We start from the raw sequence: 16,874 nt of genomic DNA, 5'->3' as shown, positions 1-16,874 counted from the left end.
GTAAGCTGTAATACATGTTCCTAAGACTTGGGGAAATGATTATATGTCTTCATTACTGAGCTGTGCTGTGTCTGTAACAGTGAAGACAAAGGTGCAACCAGCAACCAGAAGCTACCTGTCCCCATGCTCCATGCTGCAGGCTGCACTGCAGTCTGAATTCTCAAGGCTCTTTTCTTTGCTTTATCCCTTATTCTACTTCCTTAACACTGGCTATCAAAGTCAGTCTAGTTGCTGCGCCCTGGCACTAGCCTAAGTCATAGCCAGTATGCAGGGAGCACCTATCCCCTCGGCCAAAGGAAGAGCTCAGAACTCTTCCTGCCTTTATTCCTCCAGATATGTTACCACATGGGGCCAGAGCAGGATCAAACTCTTGCAGGAAGCCTCTCCACACTCTCTAGACCCCACCAGTCTGCTCTAAACTCACAGCATCCCAAGCCACCATATATGTTCTGTGGCACTCTTCAAGGAGTCGAGGTATTCTTGCCTGTTCAACAGCTTGTGTAGAGTTCCCCAGGCCCAAGAGACACCTCCTTTGATTCCTCCACAGGCATAATGTTTCTCCCCTTGTCTATTCATGAAACCCCAGAATTCCTATAGGTCTCGGATCAATTCTGAGAATACATTTCACAAAATTAGGCAATTTCAGAGGCAAAAAGAGCCTCAGAGATGAATGAAAGAAAACTCTTCAATTAATTCCAACGTTACAGCAGGTCATCTCTGGGGAAGGAGGAGGCACGAAAAATCAAGTTAGTGAGGAACATGGCATCTCTCATCACTACTTTATTCAGAGGCCAAAGTCACTGACTGGCTCTGCAAGCCTCAAGGGAGAACCCCACACTACATGCAGTCAAGTGGAGCCTGAGGTGCAGATTGCAGACGTGGCCCCACCAGAGGCCTAAGGCAGGGGACATTCTCCACCAAGGCCACGTGCCAATACACTCTCCTCTGTCACTATCCAGGGAGATACCTCTTCAGAGGCCACAAGGATTTGTGGGAAACAGCACATGGAGATGTGCCTACTTAGAACAGAATTTCATTTAATACCTAGACATTGAAAACACAAACACAGGAATCCAGCTACACGTACGAACAGACAACACAGGGAACAGAATACTCAGGCTCTGAAGAGGCTGATGTCACCAACTGGAAACAAATCTCCTCTGCTATGCTTGGGCCCAAGTTGGTCCAATCTTGAGCATATGGGAAAAACAGGGCAGCACTGGATCAGCCCAAATCACTGAGGGAACTGAACTGATACCCTCTTTCAGTTTAAAACTCACTGTTGAGCAGGTAGCCTATTTTCTTGACAGGACAAAGATAAAAGGTGAAATGTTGTGGTCTCTTGTGCTAATCATCTACAGAAATAACTCATGTCACTGACAACAACCACTGTGGCAAGAGGGAAGAAGACCTCACCCTGCAATAGACCTGGAAAGAAGCAAGAACCTGGAAACAGACCACCTTTTAGTTCATAGAAATCTGAGTGATACATTTTTGAAAGATATATTCTGAAGAAAATAAGAGCAAAACCCCAAAAAATATTCTACATTCCCAACACTTCCACCAAGCTCAATGCAGGCTACAGTCTAGATACAAAGACCATGAGAGGAAGCACACAATTCACACAGTAAGGATTTTTTTCTTTTGGTAGTGGGGATCGAACTTGGGACCTTGTGCCTGTGAGGCAGGCGGTGGAACTACTGAGCTAAATCCCTGGCCCAGCACACAATACAAATGGTACAGACCACAGGTATCAGACAGTATGAAGCTTGGCTCTGTCACTGTAGGCTCAGAACAACAACCCAGAACACCCTGTTAATATCATGGTAAGTGGGCTTCAAAATACTCACTGGTATAAACTGTATTACTGAAAGGCTAATAAAACAATGGGATAGACTAACGTAGCCAGCAATTCTAGAGAGTTCACAAGATCCAAATATGCCAGTTGCTGGCTAAGGTTGTCCACGGCTTGTGGAACTATCTAATGAGTTTTATTATTACTGAGGACAATTCTGAGTTCTATAACTTTCTGAAACTACAAATGTAATCAGCAGATAGGCCAGAAAAAAAAAAAAAACACTGAAGACTTGGACAGTCTCTATTTTCCTCCCTGGTTTAGGTTTTGTTTTAAAGATTAAGATAATGTATTTTAAAGTGCCTGGCCCAAAGTAAATGGCTCAAAGATGGTAACTACCATGATCTTCTCAGTTCGTGTACACAGGAAAAGCTAATCTGTCCCCATGTGCACCTCCACCAACCTCCCCAGCAAAGGCTCTCCACGAGGGTATTGCCAGGAGGGTCCCTCTGCACAGTTTCCCTTAGGAACAGAGACCATAAAGTTTTGTTACGCTTTGTTGCAGTGTTTCTTGTCATCTATTAGCCTCCTAAAAATCAAATCTACCTAGAAGGTGGGATCCATCCTACAGAAGGTAAAGCAGCCCAGACAGAGCATCATAAGGCCTGGGTTTCAGACCCAATCTTGTTTTTCTGCAATTTTATAGAAGTCATTTCCCTTTTGTCAGCCTGTGATGGAGAGCGAATACCAACCATTGCATGTGGCTGTTGAGCAGAGCAAATGAATCATGCCAGTGAAAGCATTTAAAGCTATAAAACATTATGCAACTACAAGATATTATCATATTACTAACAACGAGTATAAGCATTTTGTAGCAGGGTTAGGGTTAGCTGGTGGCAGTCTTTGTGCATACAAACATGACGTGATTTCCATGTATACTGAATCACTGTCATGGCATGGATCTTAAATGGTCCTCAATAGTTGTGTGTTGAAGGCTTGGTCACCAGCCTGTAGTGCTGTAAGGGAGGTGGTGGAATCTTTTAAGAAGGGGGGCCCAGAGGAAGGAAGTTAGGTCACTTAGCGTATGTGCTCCTGAAGGGACTATTGAGACCCTAGCCCCTCCCTGTCTCTCTCCTTGCTTCCCATGTGCCATAAGTCAAGCAGCCTCCTCTGCCACATATTACCTGCCACGATGTTCTAAACTGCCAAAGGCCAAAAGCAATGGGACTAAGCAACCATGGACTGACACTTCTGAAACTGTGAGCCAAAATAATTCTTTCCTCCTTATAAATTGATCTTCTCAGTTACTCTCAGGTATTTTGTCACAGTGATAGAAAGCTAATCCAATCAGAGAATTCTAGAAATGGCGGGAATCTTAGTGTTTAGCCAGAGATTCAAGAATCAAAGAAATCAGAGTCCATGTACAGTAAGTAGTTCAGAAATTCCATCCGTGTAACAATCCTTTTGATACTACTTCAGACAAGATTCAGCCTCTGACTGAGAAAGTTCACTTTCACAGGGTACTGAAAGAATCCTTCTTTAAGTTCCACTAGTCCATCTACTACTTCTCCTGTACCAAGCTCCATGTTCTTGTGAAGGCCTACCAAGTACTTGAAGGAAACAATGGTGACCATAAACCACCTCCTTCTTCCCTCTCCTCCCCCCTCTTCCTCCTTCTCTTCCTCTTCGTCCTCTGTGCTCTCTCTCTTCCTCTGTTCTCTCTCTTCCTCTCCTCCTCCTCCTTCTTCCTCTCTCTCTCTCTCTCTCACATCCCATATTTCATATTTGTTCACTATTCCCTGGCCTTACTTAGGGGCTCTGTAATCAAACTAGGTCACACTATTAAATCCAGGAATTAACACTGAGCTTTGGAGCTCACTGAAGCTGAAGCCTTCACACTTCACAACCTTCAACTTCTCCCAGAGCAGGAAGAAAAGAGAAGCCTTGCAGATAACACCCTTTCAGCTTTTAGCCACATCTTTTCAAATATTAACTGGAACCCTTTCACACTATCAAACAGCCTTCTTCACAGCTAGGAAATATGAAAATACTTCTTCCAAGCTAACATCCCACATCCATGGTGGGACTGATTATCTAGGTGTGTACGGACAGAAAAATCACTGATCATTTTTCTCATCACTTAGTAAAATCTGAAAAGGCTTCCTTTTAGGGCTTGTACTCAATATCTTGAAAGCCAACTAAGGATGCTGACATTCAAAAAAATCCTAATAACCAGTGTCTTCCGCTCCATCATAAGTAGTTAGGAATTACGAACACCTGCTAAGTCCTAGGGGCTGAGATTCGGATGTGAACCAAACCTTCAACGGGCTTCCACTCCAATCAGAGGTGACAACCACTCAAACACTGAGGAAAATCAAGAGCTTCAGACTCTGTGAGAGAACATGTGTATGAGGAGGAGAAAGGACAGGGCTTCCACTGATGCCCTTAGAGGAGGCAGGGCTGAGTTTCGGAGTGAAGTATTAAGTCTGGGAAGCAAAATCCAGGCAGAGGAACTCGTGTGAACAAACAGACGTTAAGTGACTTTCTCAAACATCAATAGTGAGAATAGCAGGGTCATAGTGTTCAGTCACAGGACACCTTGAGAAACCCATTTTGGGTATCATGTCTCCTGAAATTTGTGTTTACCAGAACCTCAGAATGTGACCTTATTTGGAAACGGGATCTTTATAAATGTTATTATAATCAAAGTAGGGTCATCTTGGTGTCCTTAAAAAAAAGAACCAAGGACACACAGGGAGGATGGAGGCAGAGACTGGAGTGATATAACTGGGAGCCAGTAAATGCCAAGGACTGATAGCGATCATGGGAAGCCAGGAAGAAGCAAGGGAGAATTCTTCTTCATAGCCTTTGGAGCAGGCACAGCCCTGCCATTACCTAGATTTTGGATTTCTGATAACATGAGAGAGAAAATGTTTTGAGCTGCCCACTTTCCGGTCATTTGTTAGAGAAGCCTTGAGAAAACGTACCTGTGTATTTAGGGAAGGAAGCATGGAAGCAAGTCAAGGGCAGGGCTGGGCTCATGTCACTGAAAAGGAGGCTCTGGATGAATGCAAAGGTGGGAGAGGGTGGGGAACAAGTGAGCGGGCAGTGCCAGCCCCAAGGACAACAATACTAAAGGCCCTGGATACCAAGTCTCCTACTCTTTGTGGCGTGTCTGCATTTTTGGGCCAAACCTGGTCTTTTAAAAAACTCGAAAACACAGCACCTCTAAGTCATTTCAACCTTTTATGGAAAGCTCCAGTCAGGGCAAGGCTGCCTTCATTTACTCAACCGCTGCCGCTCCTGGAAAAGTCTATGACAGCCTAGTCTACCGCATGTGTGGGCATCAGGCCAGGGTGAAACTGACAGGAACACTGGCAGCAACACTCACGTGGGTCCCTGAGAAGCAAATGTAATTAGCCCCTGAGCACCACTGCCTCTGCTGACAACCAGGCACACGAGTTCCCATCCCCTGACCCTCTGCCTTTTAGTTAAAATGCTTGTCATGCAGCTGCATTTGGAAGTTAGTTCACTCAAGACCCAAACAGATAACAGGTGATGATCACTTTACAACTTGAAGGGATAAGAAAAGACAAAAACTGGAACTGGATGTTCACTGACCTGGGAGAAAGGCCTGGTTTTCTGTGTCTGTTAGGTCAGAACAAGAGAGACACACACTACTAGCAACCTAGAGACACCAGGCACACTGCCTGTCCTGAGCGGGAAGCAGATCAGTGACTCCATCCAGCTGCCATGGTCTGCAGGAAGGCCCTGACCCTGGCTACCTGGCTTCACAGGTGCCCCAGGCCTGCTGGCTCCTCAGGTAGGGGAAAGCTTCAGCCATCAATTTCCTTGAGTCACTATTTGGAAGCTGGAAAGTGCTCCCCGGCTCAGCTTTGAATATCAGGCTGTGGACAAGCCTCACAGGGCATACACACTGGAAGACGGGCAAGCAGGCCAGGAGCCCTGCATATCGAATCCCAGAGCTCCAACGGACAGAACCAACGGGACTCAGTCATCAAGGAATGGCCTCCAAAGTGCAGGCTCCATGCTCTTCACTATCCCCAATTTAAGTTTCTGATGATAAAAGTGTAGCCTTGGAAGATATCCTCTGTAATAATACCATAAAAGCACACCCAGAGGAAACCACTCTATCTGCACTGGGAAATCTGCTTCTGTTGGTCTTAGGGATGAAGAGATGCAAAGCTATCTCAGCTTTGCACCCTTTCCAGGTGTAGCATCAGGATCCTGCCGAGGGCTGTGAGTCCAGAGAGCACTGTTGGACACGGCCTCCTTCTGAGCTGAGGATCAGTCATGGCTGGGGCTCTTTAGTGGCCCTCCCCATGGGACAGAGATGCTGGACCTGCTCCTCATGGGTACCTGGGAGACATGTTCCTGCAGATGACAGGGTTGGCTCTGCTACAGTCTGCCTAGGAGGCTGGCAGCTCTGCTTGGAGGCTACAGCACAGACCCCACCACACTGCCACCCTCCTGCATGGTCCAGCCTGGAATGGGAGCTCAGCTTTCTCAGCGTCTTAAATTACTGTGCTGAGTCACAGCAAGATAAGCAGCAGAGACTCGGTGATCGTAGGCAAACACTCTAAGGAGTACGTCTAGATCTGGACTAAGTGCACCTCCAGACCCTGCTCTCCCCCTGGGATGCTTGGCTGGCCTGGTTTTCCCTTCCCAGCCTCCCCTTCCTCAACATCAGCACCTCTGGCCTTGGGAAGACTGCAGAAGCATGGGTGACAAACGTGGAGTCCAAGAGCGACGGGCCTGCCCAGCTGGGTTGCTGCTCGAAGAGGCAGGCCAAGGAGGCCTCATTGTGCACAGTACCAAATCCCACCCACCTATGCCTGGTGAAGTGTAGACCGGGCCAGTCATGAGTCCTTGAGGGAAAGGAGCAGCACACTGTTCTGGGAGCACAACCATGTCCCCCCAGGAAGGCCATCCAGACCTGGGTGCCTCCCCAGGAAGGCCGGCTAAACCTGCACAGCCCCCAAGAAAGTTGCCTCGTCCAGCATGGCCCCAAGGAAGCCCACATTAATCAGTCTCCCTTCGTGGAAGCAGTGAGTCTCTGGGCCTCAGCATGCAGCTATGCGCAGGTGTCCTGCATAGCAAGCCGTTCCAGCTGCGGCTGCTGCCAGCAGGCAGCTGTATAAACACAGGGCTCCAGGGTCCAGCACCTTACACTCTCAATAAAGCCACTTTTAACAGGCACCACAGCACCAAACCACAAACGGCAGCTCCATTCCTGCCTTCAAAATTCTCCCACAGCAAAGCAGAGTCTGAGCAAAAAGCCTCACACTCTGCCTCTCAAATGCTCACTCTTTTTCATCCTTTGCTTTGTTTTAGGGAGTAGGGATGAGGACTGGTGAACTATCTTTGTTGAAAAGTAGTTACACAAGTAAAAACCACATATTTCTACAAATATCATTATATATAAAAACCATGATGATAAGCCAAAGCCCTGATGGTTATTTGGAAACACTCCCTGATGTCATAACCAATGGTTCTGGGCCCTCCAGAGGCAGTTGGTGCTAATCCTAACCGTGGGAGGGAGAAGCCTGGCCAGCAGGATGGCCAAGTCTGATCCAAGGTACAGTCACTGGCTTGGACATTCCTGGACTCAGCATCAGAGACTAAGATTTCAATGTCCTGGGAAGTATTGAAGTAACTTTAACCTCCCTGGGAAACTCTTTCTCACTTTTAACTAGAAAACCAAAGTAAAACCAGGAGAAGTAAGGCCCCCATTCAAGCTAGGGGGCTGCAAGCAAGGTAGAAAGAGGTCAGAATGGGTTTTTCAGCAGGGCTGCACTGCACTTACTGACCCTGGAGCTTTGGGGTCAAAAAGTGCTAGCATTACTGGTACAGTGGTCCATGCCCACAACCTATGCAGAGGCTGAGGCAGGACAATCACAAATCCCAGGCCAGCCTGAGCAATTTAGTAAAACCCTGTCTAAAAGTAAAAATAAAAATAAAATGGGGACAGGGGTGTGGCTCAGCAGTAAAGTGCCCCTGGGTTCAATCCCAAGTATTGTACTACACGAAAAAAAAAAGTCACCACTGTTCATAATATTTCTAAGTGTGGGCTGCTATATCAAAATACATAAGACTGGGTAGCTTATACAATAGAAATTTATATTCTCAGAGTTCTGAAGGATAGAAGCCCAAGTCAAGGTTTCAGTCAATTTTATTCCAGGTAAGGGATCCTTTCCAGGAGTTCTGACCTTACAGGGCCTTTCCTGAGGAGGGGAGTATGCTAACGGAAACAGTGATCTCTCCAGTCTCTGCCTCTAAGGACACTAATCCTCAGATGAGTTCTCATCCTATGAAACCATTTAATCAATTATTTCCTTAGCAGTCCACTTCCAAATACAGCAGTCACACTGAGGGTAAGGGCTTCAATTCATAAATTTGGAGAGAACATATTTAGCCCATAACTATTCCTTTTCAACACAATGACAACCGTGCACTATGATAAACTTCAATTTCTTGAAAAACAACCCAAGGATCAATTATTCAAAGCACAGGAAGTTTTATGATTACTAGACCTTTGGTAAAGAGGTCCATATTCAATGCCAACTTATAAGATATTCCTAGTCTCAGTGAACGAACCACGCATAAAACCCCAACAGTTAAAACACATGGACTGAATTAGGCACAGTAGAGTTCAGCAATATGAAAACCCTACAGAGAAGGTCATGGTGAATAGAGGTCCCCCAGGGCACTGCAAGTTATGTCTACTTTTGTGGGTTCTTTTCTTGCTCATGACTATTAGCTGTCTCTTCTAAATGATGTTGTGTGTATCCTGAGAGCAGCTCATTCCCCCAACTTGAAATAAACTACTTTTGCCCTTTTTAAGGTATAAAAATCAATAATGAAGTCTCTTAGAACTATAAGCAAAGTAAGAATAAACAGACTGAGAATAGGAGCCTGAGGTTGTGGCTGTCTGCTGAATTGAACTAGGGCTTCTACTAGTCCTCGCTTTCACAGTTCTCACTCCTCAAATCTGGGATGGCTTGTGACTTGCTTTAACCAAGACAATGCAGCATGAGTAATCCTGGGCCACTTCCAGCCTTGGCTTATGGGCCCTGGGAGCTTCTGCTCTTGTGCTCTTGAGAGCCCTGAGCTGCCACTTAAGAAGTCTCAAAATGTAAATGCAGAAACAAAGAAAAGAGGCCCTGTGGGAAGGGAGAGTACCGCAGAATACACGAAGAGAGAAAAGCCCAGCCCTAGCTGGCTCACACAAGTGTAATCACACAGAGACCACCAGCTGGACCAGCAGAAGAACTTCCCTGCTAAGCCCAACCCAGCACTGCAGAACTGACAAAATGGTGGTTGGTCTAAGGTGTATTTTGAAGTAGTTGTTATATACCAATGGGTAAAGGACATCTTCCTTGAAACATGTGAAGAACAGAAGGTAAAACGGACTGACCAAAGGCTCCCACCTACCACTATGGTCTTAAGGACCAACCTCTGTCCACCGAGTGAATGAAAGATCGGGGGAGCGAAGGACTGACCACAGTGCACAAGCTAGCATCTAGAAGTTGAATGAAACAGGACCGTGTAGCCAGCACATGGCCTGGCATGCAGTGAGAATGTGACACTGCTTAGGAGCTTGCTCACACACTCACAAAGCAGTGATGCCAAGGGGAACCCTCCATTCAGAGGCAGTACGGTGAGTAGTTAAGATCCTTCTGGAACCTGATCACCAGGGATAACACCTTGGTTCAGACAATTACAAAACTGATGGGGATTTGAGAACTTACTTAACTCTTCACGCCTCAGTCTCCTCATCTCAAAAGAAGGCTGACCGTACCTAACCTGGAGGATTGTCACGAGCAATCAGCTGTACCTGAAGAGCTGAGAAGTTACCTGGCAGGTCGTAAGGACTGTGCAATTGTTCACTGGCACAGTTTGCTTTGTCTCTGTTGTTCTACATTTCTACATCTCAGACTCAATTATATCAGTGTCTGTGATCCAGCATGTACAGTGTTTCCCTTTAAAGATTTCAAAACTGAGGAATTACTAATTAGGATAATTAAATGTCATTTTAAGTCTCGTTATTCTTATGAGTTTCTTCTCAAATACAGTTCGATCAAAAATCACTAGTTTTGGGTAAAACCATAGAAAAGTTAGCAAACCACTATAAGAACCAGACCAAGAAAAGTGACAACTGGGGTGTGTACAGAGAATGAGAAACCAGCCATACGAAGAAACCTGCCATGCAGAGAAACCAGGGTGCCAAGAGAGAACAGGTGTGTGCCGCACACAGCAAGGCACTGCCTCCTTGTGACCTTGAGCAGGTCCCTTCACCTGTCCTCAGGTCCACAGCTGTAAAAGGCAGACACATCTACCTCATCTGCTTCCACCCTAGAGGAAGGGTATATGAAGACCGGACATACGAATAGCCCTCATAACTCATCAGGCGCTGAGCGAAGGTGAGTCATTATCTTCATCTATTTGTGGTATCTCACATCTTACAACAATAACCTTTTAAAATTTTAAAAATTTTCAAATAAGCTTCTATCTCTGCTCCTGGCAGCAAGCACGGCCACAGCAAGTGCCTTTTGTGAGAGCTAACGAGAAGCCTATTTTCTTTAAGAAACTAAAGAGTAGACGTTCTTTTGACAACTCTCAAAAATAGCTCAGTCCATTCAATACAACCATCTTTGAAACCAGGAAAAAAGAACTCCCTGTTGCTCTGGCCCTCAGCACAGTACGTCTCTGTAGCAGCAAAGGATTTGCATGAAGGGAAGAGGAAGGGCCTGTGGATCTGATTGGGTCTGATGAAGACCTGCTACAATGAGGTCCAGGACTCGCTTTGTCCATTCCCATTTCCCCTTCCCTCCTGTCCCTACATTTCACAAAAGGACTTAGAAGTTACATTTCTGGCCGAGTGACTCTTCCAGCCACTGCTGGGTTTGGACCAGATTTAGCCCAGGGATCAGCAGGTGACTGGGCCCACAACAGCTTCAGAGGGAGGTGGCCAGCCTGCCCCAGCTCATGCAGACTGGCTGCTACAAGCGATCCATTCCTGCCCAAGGGCTCTCTAGGGAAAGATACCTTCCTTTCCCCAGCCACATCCACCTCAGGATCCAAGCCTCCCCAGGAGGGGCAAAGAGAGCTTTATAAAGGGCAAGGAAAGGAGTCCAAAGGAAGATACTGTACTGAGGACCACTCAAAATGCTCTCTCCCAGGGCAGCTGGATATTTGCCACCCTCTGGGTCTCCCTGGGGAGCTGGGGTGACTGGCTTCCAGTTAGAAAGTGATGACACAGTATTGGTTGGTCATGATGGGAACAGACTAAGAGGTCTGTGGCATCATCAGTCTGGTTTCTTCCACCCAGTTCAACCCTACACCAGCAGCTCTGTGGTTCAACACAGGGCTTCCTACTTTCCTGCGGCTGTTTGGCTTTCCGCCCTCCTGCCCCGGCCCAGATCAACCAGTCTTAGAGGGAGGAACAACGTAGGAGTCCATGGTGGGATCAGTCCTATCAGCTGGATGACCCAAGCTGAGGAAGACAACATCCTTGCCTTTGAGGTGGTATTCTAGGGATGAAGGCCAGATAAAAAACAGCACTGCAGATCTCATTTTGGGCCAGTGTTCCAGATACTCACACTTAGACACCATCCCAAATCCTATGCATCTCCACTGTGACCTAGCCGGATTCCTCTCCACTGTTTTAACTTCAACAAAACCTGTCCTGAAACAGACTCCATCTGGCTGGGATTTACTGCTGCCACTGTCTTAAATTCCTCGTCCTTCTATTGCCAATCACCTGTCTCCAGGCCTATTCCAGCAACTACCTATTCTACAGCAGTGTTCTGGGTTCTCTCCCAAAAGACTGTGAGCCCTAGAAGTTTGGAAACAAGCTTTGACTGTAGCCACCCTGTGTCTCTGAAGCCCCAAGGCTTGGGCTCTACACGCAGCAAAGGTTTAACGTAAGCCTGCTGCTGGTCATTCTCCAGTGTATAATACGAGGGAAGATAAAGCTCTCTGGGATTAATAGAACTTACTTGCCATCAGAACCCTATGGGCAGCTGAAAAGCCCTCACAATGCTAAATTTTACTGCAAAGACCATGTGAATTAGACACCAATTCCCTCTGAGGATCAATCAGGGTGACTGCAGGCTTCAGTGCTAAATCAACCAGTCCTGGGATGATGAGCTGAGCCAGAGGAGTGGAAGAGGATGCATGCCAACATGATGGGTTGGCAGTGTGACCTGACTCCAAGCTGGGGCTGGGCTACCTTCCTGGGCCCCAGCCAAAACTACAACAAAGCCATTTGTTCTGGTGCCCACTAAGATGCCCCTGCCGATCTTGGCTGCTTTACCACCACACTTGGCAGTTTACACACATCAGCACATATTGCCCAGGAGGCAGAACAGCCCAGGGAGAGGGTGAAGCTTTGAAGTCAGTCATCCTGAGTTATTATCCCAGGAAGAGCTTTGAAGTCAGACATGCTAGAGACGATCAGATTGCCAACACCACCTTCCAGGCCAGGCACTGAGGATGCCACAAGCAGTAAGACACAGCTGAGTCCTCATGGAGTCCAGAACTTGCAGAAGAAAACAGATGGAAAAATAAGCTACTAAACACAAAGGGAGAGAGGCCATAATCAGGGCATTAACTCAGCCCTGACCTCATGACATCTGAGTGAATCCTAAATAAGACTGGACAATATTTGTGCAAATTATTGAAATCCCCTAACCCTCAGTTTCTTCACCTGTAACACTCTGATTAAATAAGGCCTGTATCACAGGGTTCTGTGAAGACTAGATATGTAATCTATATAAAGCACTCACTTTTACTTTCTTATAAAATGAATACTTCTCATTCTTTTAACTGAAAAATAATTAGCTTTTTTGCATCAATTTAAACTATGACATCCTAAGGTTGACTGATCAACCTTTCCACATTTAAAGTCTTTAACCTAAAGTTAATTCTTTACTGGAGGATCAGTAAAATGTCCAGACTTACTCCCCAAACCAGGATGGCAGGGTAAACCAGAGATGCCATCTGGGGTAAAATGAAATTAACTGTCATCATTTCAGGGTCAAGGTAGGCAGCCGTGACTATACATGTCCTTTCTGCATCACACTGAGGAGTGTCCCACATAGTCATATATATGTGAGAACAGGCCCACCAAAACCCGAACCTAGCTGAGAGCCAGTGAATCAGTGCACATGGACACCGCAGCACCCACATGTCCCCACTACACACAGTTCAGCCCAAAACCAAAACAAAAAAGGGGCTCGAGTTCTATCGCCTGCATCTGCCATCACTCCTGCCATGCTGAAGAATAGCTACCTTCTAGATACCAGTTGTCCTTTCTGCCTGCAGGACGTCCCTCTTACCTCAGGTGGCCCAAGCTGTAGAAGCGGGATTCCCCATCGGTGGAGCGCACCACCTGCAGTGTGAACATGGGCTGCAGCTGCCTGAGCTCCAGCAGGACGATGGCCAGGTAGTGGATGAAAAGGAGGGCATCCACGAGGGAGACTGCATATTGCACGATGCCCTGGTAATTTCGGTCCCGAGAGTCCAAAATGCGGACTCCATAAAACAGCCAATAGGAAACCACAAAAAGAAAGATGAGGACCAACAAAACAGTGCGGAACACGAACACCCGGGGCATGTCTGCTCTCTGCTTTCTGAAGAAAAGTGCCCAGGTCCCGATGAGCAGAATGAGGAGTTTGAATGACACAGAAATAAAGAGTCCCTCACAAATTGTGCCACAAGGCTCCAGCTCCTCCCTCCACAGGATTGGGGGCAACAGGATGAAGGCAATGGGGGTGAGGAAAACTAGAAGTCCAAGGAGCGAGGCAATGGTGAGGCCCAAGTAGCGTCTGCAATCCAGCCCTACGCTGTCCTCCATGTCCTTGCTGATCCTGGCAATGTCCTCCTGGGATATGCTGTGCTCTGAGGTGCCTGTGATGGCCGTGGTGGTCTCTCCCCAGTTGTCATCCTGTGGGGGAGAGGACAATGAACCACAAGAAGCTGGGCATTCGTAAAGGACACAAGGAACATGGAGGACCTGCCCATCTCATTTACCCACGCTACATATTGGCCTTTCTCGAGAATGGGAGCAGAATAAACTTTGAATCTAGGGTTTTGTTTAACTTTTAGCCATTTTCATTGAGACTTTCAAAATGTATTTTACCTGTACCTTTTCAAACACAGAAAATATAACTGAACCTTTGTATCTGCTCGGATGACTCACTGGGACAACATTGATTATAATCCCGTGTTGAAAAGTCTTGAGAAGCTCTGAGGCCTGGGGCTGTTTGCCTTGTGATAAACCATCCAGTTGTTAGACTAATCATCTGAGAGCTCACCTACTGAAGAAACAACCCCTTCTTCATGTTTTCCTCCCAATTCATGCCGAGTCCTAAAGGCTTACAAAGTCCAAATTCTGCAAGTAGGGAACATTACTGCCCCCACCCCAGTAGCTCTGTAAAGCAAAGAGCACACAGAGCAAATTCACATGACTACAGGAATCCAAGATCAGAGGCACTAGCACCCAAATTATTTTTAAACGTATAATGCTTGCAAGTCCTCACTTGATAAGCAGCACTATTTGACAACATTTCTCACTGACCAAGCTAAGCAAATTCAAGAATCTATTTATGGCCAGTTTTGGAATTCTTTCCAAAACTATGTTTTCATAACAAATTAAACATCAGGGGTATACAAACAACTAGGATTATGATAATGTACATTTACTGTCTTGTATTCTCTCAGTTTTTAAACTCATAGGTAGTTGCTAGTCAGCGCAATTTATCTATTCATGCAAAAAGATCCAGTTGCTAGGAACTGTAAACACTTTTGCTGTTTCACTGGCAGCTGTGACTCCTTTCCAGGGTCCAACAGAGCAAGAAAAGCAATGCAGGGTGCAAAGAGGTTTGCCTCAGAGATTCAGGGATATGATTTAACTCTGCAAAAAAACAGATGTAGCACCAATATAGGTGAAATGAGGATATCAACTTAGAGAAATACAGTTTAATAGGTGAATCAGCAAGTCAGATCTCTCATAACTGAGTAACTCCAAATCTAGTAATGATAAAAACAAACCTCCTTGATTTATGAAATATATTAACAGGATATGGTTAAGAAGTGGTAGTAGTGGTAAAGATCTCAACCTACATGCAACAGGCCTTCAATTTGGGAGATGAAAACTGTCACCTACCACAACAGAAATTACTACAGACAACAGCCTGATGCAACCAGGATTCCCAGACATCGCTGGTGGAAATGAAGGATGGTTCAACACCTCCTGAAAACTAGCCCCACTGTACTCCTTCACTACATGGCCATATCCCACTCCCAGGTTTTACCCAAAATTAATGAAAACAGATGTTCACAAAAGACTTGCACAAGAATGAATGTTCTTAATGGCTTTATTTACAACAGCCAAAATTGTGCAACTCAAATGTCTACCTCATCAGAACAGATAACAAATTGTAGTAAATTTATACAACAGACTACTATTCAGCAAAAATAAAAAAGAACGAATTGCCTAAACACACCAAAGTCTAGATTAATGTCAAAGGCGTTATGCTGAATGGGGGAAAAATCATATGATTCCAATTACATTAAATTCTAAAACAGGCAAAACTAATCTGTAGAGGTAGAAATCAAAACAGCGGTTGCCTTGCAGAGGTGGGAATGGGGGTGGGGACTAGAAAGAGCCTAGAAGCATTTTTTGTGGGGAGGAGTGTGGGTTGTGTGTACTCATCTGTTACAATTCATCAAAGGTCTACTTAAGATCTGTTTTGTTTCTCTCTGTGTATATTCACAGCAATATTTTAAAAAGAAAAACATCAGGCAGGGGGAAAAGCCACAAATTCAAAACTATGCAATTTGCTTAAATAAAAGGTTAGTTCACCAGCTATAGAAAATAACGCATTTTGTGACACTCTCAGTGAAGACAAATACTGGATTCCATATTTGTGTTAGGCCTAGTGTTCAGTTGCTTATCGATGCAGAAAAATTATTACCAGTACCCTGTGGATTCCTTGTTGCCTACCCGCTGCTTGAGTTTAAGCTGCTCATCTTTCTTCCTGGCAAAAAGTTACTAAGTCCCCTGACCACTTTAAGAATCTGTGCACATAGGTGTCTTAAAAAATGCAGATGTGGAAAAGGTCATCTCAAGTTTGAAGTTTTTAGAACAAAAAGGATCTAAACTCCCTTAATATAATACTCTAAATTTTCAGTGAAGAAACCTAAAAGGTTGTAAGTGACCACAGTAATAGCTGCTGAAATATACAACCTCTAAATCCCTTTTCTACCTCATTGTTCTGGTGTAAAGACCAATGGCTTCCCAGTAAGTACAATATATAGAGAAGTCAAAAGAAAGACTGTCCTCAAGGTGAGCCACCAGCACCTCTGAATCCACTTCCAGGAGAAAACTAACTCTTTAAACTACTTAATTGTGATTCAAATCTAGGATTGGCCCCACTTATCCATCCATCCATCCATCCATCCATCTATCCAGTCATCCATCCACCCTCCCAGAGCCAAGACAAGCAGTAAAGCACCATCAAAGGCATTTGCTCATCAGGGAATAAATCCTACCTTTAACCCACATCTGCCGTTTTGGGTCCCAAGAGCACCTTGTATGCTCTGAGGAACTGCAGTTTCAGTCATCTATCTGATTCTAAGTATGGATTTGTGTGGACCTATAGGTACATACAGATATATGCTTATCTGTATTCCTCTATCTTTACAGCTGTGTATGCAAACACAGCTTTGCTTATGTGAGGCAAGGCTGGGCATACATATATTTCAGGATGTGTAGAGGGTGTGCAAACATGCTTCTGAGCATAGGTCAGATATTTATTTAAACCAACTAGGGTGCCAGGCAGTTGAAACCTAGAGAAGAACCCACAAACTACTTTTAAAAAAGTAACGAACTGCCAGTATTTCAAAATTGGGTGGTTTCACATAAAATCCTAATACCTAGTTTTCCTTAAACACTGTAAGATCCAGGAACACTGAGTCCTTGCATTCCTCAGTAGCAGGAAGCATCTGGATTGCAGGAGCTGCTTCCCTGACAGAGGTAACTCACTCTCCA

The 16,874-nt window shown here is 45.4% G+C and overlaps 1 protein-coding gene across 2 annotated transcripts in view; it reads right to left on the bottom strand.

Annotated features, from left to right (window-relative positions):
- The window catches only part of Vangl1 (VANGL planar cell polarity protein 1), a 52,628-nt gene that overhangs the window by 19,435 nt on the left and 16,319 nt on the right, over nt 1-16,874 (bottom strand). For both annotated transcript variants that reach the window (XM_004853791.4, XM_004853792.4), the window contains exon 4: nt 13,159-13,766. In XM_004853791.4, the coding sequence (XP_004853848.2) occupies nt 13,159-13,766 (608 nt within the window). The remainder of the gene's footprint in view (nt 1-13,158; nt 13,767-16,874) is intronic.

The sequence above is a fragment of the Heterocephalus glaber genome, unplaced genomic scaffold (genome assembly GCF_053883595.1).
Source record: "Heterocephalus glaber isolate CG9 unplaced genomic scaffold, H.glaber_assembly_v1.0 deba00001442, whole genome shotgun sequence".
Classification (NCBI taxonomy): Eukaryota; Metazoa; Chordata; class Mammalia; order Rodentia; family Bathyergidae; genus Heterocephalus; species Heterocephalus glaber.
The sequence above is the reverse complement of the archived record's forward strand: the minus strand, read 5'-3'. Positions and strand labels throughout refer to the sequence as shown.